Here is a 12705-nt window from a genome sequence, read left to right on the forward strand (position 1 = left end):
TAGTAATTAGTGTAAGCGGTGGCTTGAACGGGGCGACGTCCCACGCCCACGGAATGCACGAAGAGACGTCGCGTCGTCCAAGTTCGGTCTCAAGTATTTCAACAATTGTCAGATATACATTTTTTCCCTCCGTCATTCAAGATATTTGAAAGTTTCGCCCCGTACAGATCGATTTTACTGACATTACTTCGCCTGTGTTTTATATAATATACATATACATATATGTTATATATATATATATATATTTTTTAATAATCTTAATTGTAACAAGTCGTGTATCCCACGTATGGAATCGTTGGACCCTTTTTTAATTTATAATTATCGCGAAGCACATCTATTACACATGACAGGTGATAACATAATAATCTTCGATTAACTTACGGGTCTAATTTTTCAATCCTCATCTCTTTCATTATACGCTCTCTATGTAATGTCGCTGTCTGATTTCAAAATCATCTCATTTCCATTTCTCTTGCAATCAGAATCTCTTCTGCGAATCTCCTTTTTTTCTTTCTCTCTTTTTTCCTCGTTTGTATTTTGTAATAATAAGATACCTGTTAAACATTTCTAAGCTATTTATTGAATCGAATATCGCTATGTGGTTTGTTAGAAATTCTTTCGACGACATTACTCCTGCACGTATTACTTCCATTTATTTCGAGACCACGCTTCGCATACATACTCGTGGCTCTGCCAATGGTTCACGAATCTTCAGAGAAAAAGGAAGATAGAAAAGTAAAAAAAGAATAAGAGCGAGAATTGCGATCACTCGACGTCTCTTATTTTTGCGCCTACCGCCTAGCTAAGTCAAAGAAGTATTGTGAGTACTGTGTTTGTTGTTAACATGTTTGCCCTTCGGTTCATTTTTTTTTAAATTTTCTTTTCACTCGATCTTTTTTAAAATACGTTAAAAATTAACGTTTTGTTTTCTGCCTACATTTCCTTAATCAAACGAAAGATCGTCTCGTAACATGCAAACATGTCGATACAACAGACACAGAAGATCGGCGGGTAAAGGACCAAAATGTACAACAATTGCGTTTGCACTTTCTTACGGTTGGTATGATTCGTTTTCGTAAACGTGCAAAATGGAGATCGAAGCTGTAATTGTATCGGTGGATTTTTAAGCGATGTTGACAGATTATTTTGTGGGGCATCTTATTGCAAGGGCATTGTTGTGATACCACAGATGCAGCTTCATTGAAACTTAAATAAAAAATAATGCGTTAACGATTTGTTGCGATCAATGTTCACCACCATTGACCGCGTGTGTCTGATATTGTACGTGGAATTTAATTTTTTTATATAAAAACCTGTTTAGAAATGAAACATAAAAGACGAGTCGATATTTCCTTCACCGAAGTTATCTATGTCATTCTACGTTAGTTCCCATGATATTTTCTTATGTAGAGCAACGTTGTTCCATTAAAACCTTTGTGTACTTTCTTTTGCTTTCGATAAAACAAGAGCAAATTCAAACGTTTTCATTTATTTTTCGATAAAAATTGCTGTCCGTTTAAATTTGAAATTGGCCGGAAGTGAGCAACGTAAGTCATTTCACTCCTATGTAGTATTAAAAAGAATATGAAAATACATTTTACATTTTCATAAATTATATGCAGGAATAAAAGAAAATTATTGGAGTACTTAATTTATATGAAATATTGCAACATATTTAATAAAAAGAATAGTCCTTATAGATAATTTTCACTTCCACCAAAAACAATTGTTTGTTGTTTGCTTTTTTTAAATTTTTGCTGCAACTCATTTCAATAAAGAAATCATAATCTTTTTGCCAAAATATCCTTGTTTTATCAGTACATTAATAAAATCAATTTATTTTACGAATGAAAGAAAAATATGTGCATTTCGTACAAAAAAAATTTGACGCGCGTAGTGCGATATTTTATTTACGTCATTTCCGACCATATTGCGCGTAGAATTCATTCTTCCGCTACTCGCCATCTTGTGTTGAACGTGTGTGCACCTGTGGTACTTGATCTAAAACTGATTTCGTCGATTGTAGTATTGTTTTTATTCAATTCGAAGTCCTCCAAGAATTGAAAAACATGAGTTACGGTAGGCCACCACCTCGAATTGATGGGATGGTGTCCTTAAAAGTGGACAATCTCACGTACAGAACGACGCCGGAAGATCTGAGACGCGTGTTCGAAAGATGTGGCGAGGTCGGCGACATTTACATACCCAGGGACCGTTTTACTCGAGAAAGTCGCGGATTTGCTTTCGTTAGGTATATAAAGATCTATTTTTCTTAGTGTTTATCGATTTTTGTGCGCATTCTGTTGGTTACGATTTATCAGTGTGACGTCATTGTAGTATTCAGATAACGAAGCTTATATATAGCAACAAATATTATGGCCAAACAATATGTATCGTCTAATAACATATATATATTATATATGTCTAAAATAACATTTTTATTCTTGTGAGTCATTGTTTTAGATTCTATGATAAGCGTGATGCGGAAGATGCATTAGATGCTATGGATGGAAGACTGTTGGATGGTAGGGAACTTAGAGTTCAAATGGCTCGATATGGACGACCAACTTCACCACATCGAAGTCGTGGTAGCCGACGACGAGGAAGGTAATTGTTATCAAAACATTTTCAGTATATAGAAAATCTGTATACCTTTATGTTGGGATATTTATACCATAGTCCAACACATATGTATACTCACTGTGTGATTTGAATTTAATCTACATATTGTTAAAATTTCTTTTTTCATTGTGAAGATCACCAATAACGATACTGTGGTGTGCAAAAGTATTTGGACGTTTACTATAAAAAGTTGCTATATTCATATTGTATATATCGTATAAAACATTTTGAAATTATATGTATTTATTACAAACATATACTTTGTACAAATTATCAAAGTATTCATGAAAAATGTCTATAAGTGCTTGAATATTTTTTCATCCCATTGTATATACTAGTGATAATATGTAGTATATAATAATATAATTACATATGAAAATGTCAATAATTTTGTTCCCTAAAGTAAAGTACAGCCAATGCAAAAGATACGAACAATTTGTATCTCTTTTATATAAAATTGAAACTTTTCAAAAATAATTGAAGAAATTAATTGAGCGACATAAAGGTTAAGTAAAATACTTCACATGCAATACTATGTAGCTTTGTATCAATAGCATGTTTGTTTATAGATCACGTAGTAGAAGCAGGGATCGAAGACGCTCGCGTTCTAGATCACGCAGTAGATCAAGGAGCCGAGATAGAGATCGCAGGCGCTCATATAGTCGAAGCCGCAGCCGTTCGCGTTCTGACAGTAAGAGCTCACGTGGAAAATCCCGTTCTCGCAGCAAGTCTCCAGATAGGCAAAAAGACAGTCGCTCCAAATCAAGGTAAGTTTTATGATAATAGATGAAACTTAATTTACCCTTATCACTATACATTTGCTCTACGAAATTCAGTCATAATGTTAGTTGTATCATCGATAATATATATTCATATAACATGATTTTTTTTCCATGTAGGGACTGAAGTAATTGAACCATATACGAGTACAACTGTGAACTGATGCACGTGCTGCGAGTGCAGAATAATCGTTTCTTGAGAACAAAAAGGTATTCTATTACCCTCTATATCTAGAGCAACACTGTCGCACGTTCACATTTCTTCTGTCACTTACATATTAATTATGACGACGCACCACTTGGGTTACCAAAAGAAAAGAAAAATGAACCCAATACTAATTTTAATGTAATGTATTTAGATTGTGAGTTTAATAGACTCGCGAGGATTTTCATTTGCAAGTTTTCATAATTATTCTTACTCTGTTAAGTGATATATTGTCTCAATCAATGCTTTCTTCTGATCAGAAGAAAGTAAATGTGTTTTTCTGGTTTCGCGTGTATGGACATTGTTGTAGCGAAACAGCTTGTTTTGATCAGTAAATTAACATTCATTATTATCCTATTAAGAGCTTCGAAATAACGTGCTGTAGCACTTATATGAATGATCTTTTATTCTGCTCTGGAACAATGACAGGAATTTCACATCTTGACAATGGAGCGGATAATATTCAAGTTTACACTCTATAAATAATTAAGTAAAAGAAATTGTTATTAGTTCGATCACAAAATGTTTTCATCTTATGTTAAAATGTAGTGTGCACAATTCTCAGTACATCTCGATATAAGTGAGTTATAAATGATTACAACAGTTTATTCTTTTTCTTTCGTTTCTTGAGTCATTATGAATATTTTAATCTCTATATAGTAATCTCTATATAAATAATAAGAAGAAACCAACTGTTTTGATAAAATTGTGAAATCGTTTTCCAATATTAAAAATTATTTGAACCAAGCAAGGTGGATTAAATATTCCTGGAAATACATGAGGGTGTTAATATGGTAATTAGCAGGTAATGTAAACTGTATGTGGTCGACTTGAGTCCAATTTCTGTACAAAGTTTAAGCTAATTTCCTACATCGTAATAACTTGGAATAATTTTTCATTGTTTGTGATTACAACTCGATCGACAAATTATGATTACGACTCGATTAGTCAGAAATAGTAAAGAAACAAATAAGAAAAATTAAAATTAAAATTAAACAAAAATTAAAAATTAAAAATCGTAATCTATATAGATTATAGACATAAGTTCTGCGTTTCTGTAACAATATACAGGTTTATTTATGTAAGATTGCCATTTATAATAAAGTGTAATAAAATGCAGAAGACGGAACTATTCACATAGTTTTAGACAGTGTTTAAAAACTACATATGTAGATGTAGGTAATGTTGTCAGAAAAATAAGTTACTCGAAAATTTTATATCATTTATATTCGTCTACGAAAAAATTTCGATATCGTAATTATGGATTTTCTTGTATCGAGTACAATGAGACTAAAAACAAAATGTCCCAATTAAGATCATAAGCTTAAGAAATTAACAGTGGTACAGTCTTTCATATTTACTTATTACTTACATACTGCCGTTCACTTCTGAATGTTATTAACTTCCTCGAATTTTGTATAAAACAATGCTGTCATTAATCTTAGATAGGTCAAATTCTAGAATTTAAGATAATTTAGCATTTAACCATTGGTCTTATCTTTAATATTATAATTAATCGATCGTCAAACATCTTTCAACAAAAGAAAAAAAAAGATAAAATTCCTCACACACGGATGTAACACGTTTATTCCTTATAACTAAGTTGTAATTTTATGGTGCCACAGGCGGTGGAAAGGAGTGGCGTGGCGAGTGTAGCTGATGATGGGGTAGCTGAGAGTAAGCAGTAAGCCGAGTAGCAGGGCTGTAAGCAGTTTGCAGTAGCGAGCGGTTGGTGGTCTGGTGAAAGCAGGTTCGCGCTAGTCGATCAGGGCGAGAAAAAGAGAGAAAGTGTGTGAGCGAAAGCTGTTTCTCTCTCTGTGGGGGGTCGGCGTGCAGAAATCGCAGAGGGTACGGTCTCGAGAGTGCAGAGAAATATGCAGAACACGACGAAAAGCCACACGCGGTTGCTGGTCTCGACCATCGTCCGGTTTGCAGGTAGCACGTGAGCATCACCAGACCTCGCAAGCAGCAACTCGACATTTCAACTATTATGTCTACCAATTGCTTTGCGTGTTTCTTGAAACAAATCATTTCTCCAGCAATGGTCCGTTCGAAATCAACTATGTACTATCTTATTTCCAGCTGTGTAGGTCTGATTCGTAAGTTGAACGAGTTTAAATGTCGATTTTCTAAGTACGAATATCCTTTTCACAAATTTCTTAACGTCGACGTATCAAGATGTATTTCATTTCCCTTCAATGGTTCATTTTATACAATTTTCAAATTAGTTTCTTCCAAGATACTAATCTACGCCCAATTTTAAAAACAGATGTTTCAATTTTGACTTTCACTTTTTTTTAAATAGTTAATGAAATTGAAAACGTATCTATCGTTAATATCGTTTTCGATATAACCTATAACGATTCCAATGTTTATATGATCATCGCTTGAAACACTTGCCGCCACATTACAAATAATTGGGAAAGTTTTGAGGGTGGGCAATGGGATCCTTTCGTTTTTCCTGTGTTCTTTTTTCAGGTGTCACCGAACGTCGATAGAGTAGTAAGTATTTTAGAGGTAAGGCAATGTTGCAGTAAATAAAAGATTTTTTAAGGGGAAGAATATAAATTTTTGTAGAGATGTGAAGGGTTTGATCAATAAAGAATTCTTGTCGAAGAAATAGAACTTTTTATTCCTCACTTGTATCAATGGAAAATTTAAAACCTAATTATCCAAAGATAATTTTTCGTTCTTTTTTCTAAATAGTGTAAATCTAAAATCTTCGTTATCCTACAAGTCGAATAATTTAACAATAGTAACAAAAAATATATTACATTTTTTTGACAAGCATTTCAATTGTAATCATATATGATTATTCTTAATTATGATTATCAATAAATTTTTCTATCGTTTACATTAAAGGGAAACGATGTAATATTCTAAAAGATATTTTAATATTACGCTATGCTAGTGATCTTTAAATGACTTGATGCGTATAGTTATGCGAAGCGTATTATAATACACGTGTCATTTAGATATTTCTATATCAACTCGAGCATGAAAGACACGAAAATTTATATATAATGCAATAGATTTACAGACTATTTATCTTTATCCTTATCTCCTGTAGGCTTCTTGAAAATATACAATTTGCAGTAAAGAGCTGCAATGTATAACGTAAGTGCTATGATATGACCAGAGAAATATACAAGTTTGTAGTAAGCTAGAGTTTCTTTGAAATCTAATACTAAGAATGATATTCCCAAATACGCCATGCAAGTTGTTTTCTCATACCATCCTAGCAAATACCATAATTTTCTGGCCTAAAAAAAGAAAGTTACATAAATTAAAATTTCAATTAATAGTTATGAATAGATATCGAAAATAGAACTTACGATACTGTTTTCAGCGGCTTGCTGATAAAATTTGTAGAATATGTCCTCTGATAACAGAAAAAGAGGAATCTGACAGAAGCAAACAGCATAGCCAGCTGACCAACCATGCCAAACAGCAGAAAGTAATAGGGTTAAAAGAGCTCGCATATTTTTCATTGGCAGTCGTTTATAGATATAAACACCAAACCAATATTGAACACAATTGTTCCATGTTTTCATAGCTGTTCTTGTCGAATTGCATTTTTCTAATTTCCAAACATTCATATTATATACAGTTTCAAAATCCAATTCCTCGTTCTCCAGTTTCTCAGGTGTTTTAGCTCTGTAACATTTAGTTACTATATTTTTGTTTCAAATAATGAATACTATTACGGGCAAAAGGATGCTCTTACAATGTTTCTGTTGTTTTATAATCTTTGGGACCTAGTCCTTGTATAGGCTTACATCTAGTAGGATATGCTCCTAGTCCAGCCATTTGACACCCACATTCTGCTAAACCCATTCCAATGTACATTCTTATTCGAAAAAGGACGAATGTAGGATACATATATAAGTGTCTATAGAGGAAAGATCTTTCTGCATATTCTTCTGTTAAAATATACTGAAATACAAAGTGAAACTTAATCATTTATAGTTCTGCCTATATTTGTTGGTAAAATGGAAACTGATATTACTCTGACGGGATAGCAGTAATTCATTATGAAGAATAGCACAACAAAGAATGCAGTTTGTTTCAGTTTGTATAGCGTGACAGGCCATGGATCTACTACTTTAGAAAATGGCCTATATAGATGATCCCAATATGTTCTATATCGATAGTATGGTCCTGTAGAGAGAAATATTACATTTAATATAATATCAAAATCAGATTAATCATAGTTACTTAAAGTATCATAGAATTACCAGTCAAAAGTCCCATATAGCCAAAACCATAATGAAAAACATCTAAAAATCCAACATTCTTTATTGCTTCATTATCTACTCCTTCTGGATCATCAGCTGGAGGATTAATAGCTGCATTTAGTTCAAACGCTAGTCCAGATAATTTTAGTGTTAATATCATCAGTATGAGATTTGTATGAGTTGATGGTACTGGTAAACCAATATAATCCCCTAATCGAGATATAACAAGTAGAAAGAAGAATGAAAAAATAAAGCTGACAATATGAGATTTCCTGCAAATAACAACAAATTTAGAAATGATATTAACTAGTTTTATAAAAGAATGGAATATGAATACAAAAAGGAATAAGGAGCGTTTACTATTAGAATAATTTCTATGTTTTATGTTACACAATATTAAGTAGAAAGAAATAATAAATTTTTGCATCTTACATAAAATAAGATGATAAAGACTAGTTCAAAGAACGAGGATTTTCATTATATTAATATTTCCATTTGGCAATCAAGTTACAATTGGTGGTAATTTGATACTTAACAAGTGCTAATTATGTCTTTTAAGAACAGTACAATATTGAGATATATATATCTAAAAATGACAGACAGTTAATTTGATCTGTACATTTATAATTTTAGATAAGATCGAAATATAAGAAAATTATATCGTGCAAGGTAAGTAGATACGATGACATTAAAAATAATTTTAAAAATATTTCAGTTAAAAATGAGTTAATAATTTTGACACATTATGACATACAATTTATAAGCTAAAACGCTCCTTGCTTAAATTGACAAATAAATATAATTAACGAATTAATATATCATACTTTGGTGAGATGTTGGTTATAATAATAGCGTTAATCAGAGAAAAAATCAAAGGAAAAAGTATATAACTTCCTGAGACAACTCCTGTTAATAGGATGCCAATAAACGTGCCGGTCCATTTCTTCACCTCTGGATCTTCTATTTTTCGATAATAAAACCCGACGAATACACAAAATAACAACAGTGTGACGTAAACTACATCCGTCCACATCGTATCAGCTCAGTTGTAGAAACTTTACTGTGTCTTCTTTCTATCCTATCCCATTTCCTCCGTCCCACCGACTGCAGTTAAATTGTACGTAATCAAATCGGTGAACTTTGTACGTTAATAAATCGGATATTATTACTATACAATTACTAGAAAATTTTGGTGATTTACATTTATTCACAAGCTTCTTCTTTTATTTAAATTTCGGTAATTTGTAATTTAAATGATAGAAACATTCGACTGTATATTTTTGCTTCTCTTGTAAATTACAGACAAATGCAATATGTATATCATTGATTTTTTGCTGAGTCAATAATTTCGTAGAGTGAAGTTATATTTACCAAAGTAATTTAAATAATAATTATACATAATTTAAAATCTAAATATTAGGAACATCTTTCTTTACAGATTGCAAGTAAACATAATATTTTATTATTTTGTTAAATTGTCAACTTAGTAAAATAAAATTACATGTCAGGTAGGAGATATTGAATAATAATACAGGTATAGTTTAGTTGTTGTAATAATTATATTTATGTATAATTAAACAGGGATATTTCCATCAAACGCATTCTGTAAATGCGCGAATTGATTCATTCAATTAGTATCAATATGAAAGTAGATTTTTTAACTGTTCATCATTGTTAATGTAATAGTAGCTGTGACATCAAATATCTTTTAATTGACTCAAGTTAAAACGTTCTAGGATTTTTTGCCAAGAGCTTTTTGCCTAAGTTCCGTTTTCCTCTGAAGAGCGAGTTCTTTTTGTTTCTTTTCAGCTTCTCGTTTTTTAGCCGCTTCCTCCCGTTGTTGTTTAACTATAGCTAATCGTGCTAGATCCGCGCGTGCTTCTTCCGTTTTACCTGCCGCATGTAATTTCTGGTAGTTTGCATATGCTCTCTGTCTTTCTAGTTGTTCCCTAAAAAAGAAGAGAAAAGTGATTTCTCCAATCTTTACATGTTACAAATTTCTGTATATTTCATTGATTTTTACCGTTCTCTACGAGATAAATCTGGTTTCGCTGTGTCTAAAGATTGATTTAATTGAGATAATTTTTTTGCTTTCTTTTGTACCCTATTTGGATTTTCAACTTGAATTAAATTTTCTACACCCTTTGTCTTTCCCTGCAAATTAAAAGAAGAAAGGAAAATTATCATTTATCGATTATTATAAATCTCTATCGATTAACTTACCTCAGTTTCCGATTCTGATTCTGATTCGCTGTTGGAATCTGTTCCCGAGGAACTATTATTTTTTACTGAATCACCGTGTGCTTTGGGTTCGTCTTCCTCATCACTTGAACTATCCTTCCCTTTGTTTTTCTAAAAAAAACAATATCATTATAACTTTTAAATATGAAGGGTTTCGTTTACATTAATGAATTTTTATTTACCAGCCCCCTAAGTAAAATTTATGTAACATTTTTTGAAAGAACAAATGCAAGTGGAAAGAACAGATGAAACAAATCAGGATCTAAGGATCTATCCATCGCTTTTGAGTCTTAAGAATTTTCTGAAGGTTTGTGCCCGGTTCTCTCAAACGGTTGCACCAACATGGAGTATCGTGCTCCATGAAAAATCACAGTAATGGTGCGCACAATCACGCTCAACCGTCAAAGGATAATTCGACCTTACGTACTTAATAATAATATCTAAGCCGTCGTGCTGTTGGTTAACTTAAAAATACTGACTCTCCACTGGAGCTTTTTTTCCTCCTGGCGTCGTTGCTCCTCCAGTTCCTCGGGGTTAGTGAAGTGACGACTCCGGCCTTTGTAACTGACATATTTACCTAAAAGAAAACCGTCTTTTTAGATCCAAATTCGTTCGTCGAGGTCATAACATACGAAATTGCGTTTTTCTCGCCAAGAAATGTGGTGGGGAAGAAATGATGATAACTGTGTCGAGTGTGAAATAAATAATAATTTGTCCGTGCTTACCGCGTGGCATTTTTTCGAACCAATTGATCACGTCAACTTAATGATTATTGTACGGAAATTTGAAGGAAAATACCTCTTCTCTGCTGTAAGAGAGAGGAATTACGTTTAATGTCAGATTAATACTGCACTGCTGCTTATTTGGTCGTCAACCACGAGCTCTAGCGGCATGAACTATTGCATAGAATATTTGCCTGCATGGTTGGTAACGTTCCTAGGTTTATTGAAACAATTCAAGGGCATAAATAAAAAATTTTTATTTTACAATTTGTGCATGTTACAAATATGCTGGTAAGTTGATCTTTACATCGTAGCAACACGCAAACTCGATTAAATATTTAATGACTTGGTTGGAATTGAATGCTCGTCTCTACGTACGAATGTAAGTTTCATAGTTATTTATTCGTTTACTATAAATATTAATGTTTATATTTCAACGTCATTCCGATTACAATTTTTAATTTAAAATATGTAAATTTGATTATATAATCTTTGCGAAACAATAATTAACGTGTTGGAAACTTGAGTTCTGTCTTGTTTTCCACTCTTGAACAACATAGTTCATGCTTTAATGACTGATATATGTATGTAACATGTTAACATATCAATTGCCAGATAACTTGAGCAAACTAAATTTATTTTCTCAAAAATCTTATAAAATTATTCAATTCTCGTTTTTCATATTCTAGCTAATTTCATTTTTTTGTAAGAGTTATAGATAGTAAAGTTATCGCGAGAGACACATTTTTCAAACTAATCTCATTTCGCGGTATAAAATAACATGTGTTCATAGGATATTTATGAATTTTTTAGTTTGTCTACAAACACGAAATCGCGAAGTAATTGGATGCATCTGACACGGTTGTATTGGGTGCCAATTAGCTACTAATCAGTCAGTATTGAGTAGCAAGTGCAAGTCATTCCGTGCATGAAATTTCTCGTCAAAACACCTAACGCAGAATTTATCATGCATCTGTCTGCAATTCCAACTTACAGGTAGTGAAATTTTTTATTTTCAATTTAACCGTTTCTATTACTATGGAAATTCAATTCCTTATTAAAAAAATGTTACAGTTATAATTACAGTTAATTATTTAGTATCAAATCGTTATTGAAGTTTGAACCGAAACGTTTGTTGGATTTTTACCATTGAATTTAAATTGTAAAATTCTGATTGTTATTATTTTGAATTATGGGATATGCATTTCCTTTTTGCGTGTTTTTCTTTAAATTGGAAAACAAAATATGATTATCGAATAAAAAATGTCGAGAATATCAGGGCTTAAGTCTCACTACTTCGACAAGAATAGTCTCATAAAAGCGTAAGAAATTATTTAACGACTGGTACTGGTGATTCACACTGTTCTTTTTTCTCTCGTTTATCATGTTATGCGTAAGTGGCGGTTGCTTGTTCGTGCTTGGTCACTATTGGCTACGTTCTTTTAGTCTTCAATTTATATTATTTAAGAACAATTGACTTGGTCGGCCGGTTGCTTTTTAGGGGGATCAATCTGAGAGTTCCGACCGTCCATAATATTAAAAGAGTCATATATATAATACGTTATGTAGCTTGCAATAAATTTCTGTCCCAATATAAATTGTTCATTCTATTCATAGTTATTCATAGAATGATATTTTAGTCCTAGTATATAATATTGGTATCGCATAATTTTAGAGATTCGAATTGTTACAAATATCAATTATTTTGTATTAAATTTTCCTTATCATTTTTAAAAGATTGTTATTTTGTTGATTAAAATATTTATGGGTTGTTGGATAACATTATAAGATAAGAGCCATTTTTTAAATAAATATTAATCAATGAAGCAACAATTTTTCATGAAATAACAATGAAAATCTTATTAAAATCCCTTCTGCGATGTTTATAAAGTTTCCAG

General features: G+C 32.1%; 3 protein-coding genes across 5 annotated transcripts; 1 reads left to right on the forward strand and 2 right to left on the reverse strand.

Moving 5' to 3' along the window:
• The first annotated feature begins 1935 nt into the window (after positions 1-1935).
• LOC100644191 (serine/arginine-rich splicing factor 2) lies at positions 1936-6226 on the forward strand. Of its 2 annotated transcripts, XR_007226250.1 has the most exons (5): positions 1936-2251; positions 2464-2607; positions 3192-3389; positions 3522-3611; positions 5232-6226. XR_007226250.1 is itself a non-coding variant. In XM_003400713.4 (4 exons), exons 1-4 carry the CDS (start codon positions 2070-2072, stop codon positions 3526-3528), a joined length of 531 nt encoding a protein of 176 aa, XP_003400761.1. In that variant the 5' UTR covers positions 1936-2069; the 3' UTR covers positions 3529-4725. The 2 variants fall into 2 exon arrangements, 1 of the variants encoding a protein (XP_003400761.1); XM_003400713.4 differs by lacking the exon at positions 5232-6226 and having other exon boundaries at positions 3522-4725.
• LOC100650742 (lysophospholipid acyltransferase 7) lies at positions 6212-9181 on the reverse strand. Of its 2 annotated transcripts, XM_012316266.3 has the most exons (7): positions 9046-9181; positions 8669-8948; positions 7845-8116; positions 7616-7767; positions 7334-7542; positions 6942-7263; positions 6212-6869 (listed from the first exon to the last, which is right to left on the reverse strand). In XM_012316266.3, the coding sequence occupies exons 2-7, from the start codon at positions 8875-8877 to the stop codon at positions 6648-6650; spliced, it is 1386 nt and encodes a 461-aa protein (XP_012171656.1). In that variant the 5' UTR covers positions 8878-8948; positions 9046-9181; the 3' UTR covers positions 6212-6647. The 2 variants fall into 2 exon arrangements, with proteins under 2 accessions (XP_012171656.1, XP_003400731.1); XM_003400683.4 differs by having other exon boundaries at positions 8669-9131.
• A 203-nt stretch (positions 9182-9384) lies between these two features.
• LOC100652137 (28 kDa heat- and acid-stable phosphoprotein) lies at positions 9385-11001 on the reverse strand. The gene is made up of 5 exons (XM_003400695.3): positions 10811-11001; positions 10565-10662; positions 10068-10196; positions 9868-9998; positions 9385-9793 (listed from the first exon to the last, which is right to left on the reverse strand). The coding sequence occupies exons 1-5, from the start codon at positions 10818-10820 to the stop codon at positions 9577-9579; spliced, it is 585 nt and encodes a 194-aa protein (XP_003400743.1). The 5' UTR covers positions 10821-11001; the 3' UTR covers positions 9385-9576.
• Between the last annotated feature and the right edge of the window lie 1704 nt (positions 11002-12705).

The sequence above is a fragment of the Bombus terrestris genome, chromosome 14, assembly GCF_910591885.1.
Source record: "Bombus terrestris chromosome 14, iyBomTerr1.2, whole genome shotgun sequence".
In the NCBI taxonomy this organism is placed as follows: domain Eukaryota; kingdom Metazoa; phylum Arthropoda; class Insecta; order Hymenoptera; family Apidae; genus Bombus; species Bombus terrestris.

What these genes read in the sequence shown, in the direction of transcription:
- LOC100644191 (XM_003400713.4), top strand. Translation starts at nt 2,070, where the DNA reads ATGAGTTACGGTAGGCCACCACCTCGAATTGATGGGATGGTGTCCTTA. An exon ending in CGCGGATTTGCTTTCGTTAG is followed by an intron (nt 2,252 to 2,463) that starts GTATATAAAGAT and finishes TCATTGTTTTAG; the next exon opens with ATTCTATGATAAGCGTGATG. An exon ending in GGTAGCCGACGACGAGGAAG is followed by an intron (nt 2,608 to 3,191) that starts GTAATTGTTATC and finishes GTTTGTTTATAG; the next exon opens with ATCACGTAGTAGAAGCAGGG.
- LOC100650742 (XM_012316266.3), bottom strand. Translation starts at nt 8,877, where the DNA reads ATGTGGACGGATGTAGTTTACGTCACACTGTTGTTATTTTGTGTATTC. An exon ending in ATAACCAACATCTCACCAAA is followed by an intron (nt 8,117 to 8,668) that starts GTATGATATATT and finishes TGTTATTTGCAG; the next exon opens with GAAATCTCATATTGTCAGCT. An exon ending in AAGCCGCTGAAAACAGTATC is followed by an intron (nt 6,870 to 6,941) that starts GTAAGTTCTATT and finishes TTCTTTTTTTAG; the next exon opens with GCCAGAAAATTATGGTATTT.
- LOC100652137 (XM_003400695.3), bottom strand. An exon ending in AATCAGAATCGGAAACTGAG is followed by an intron (nt 9,999 to 10,067) that starts GTAAGTTAATCG and finishes TTTAATTTGCAG; the next exon opens with GGAAAGACAAAGGGTGTAGA. An exon ending in GATTTATCTCGTAGAGAACG is followed by an intron (nt 9,794 to 9,867) that starts GTAAAAATCAAT and finishes CTTCTTTTTTAG; the next exon opens with GGAACAACTAGAAAGACAGA.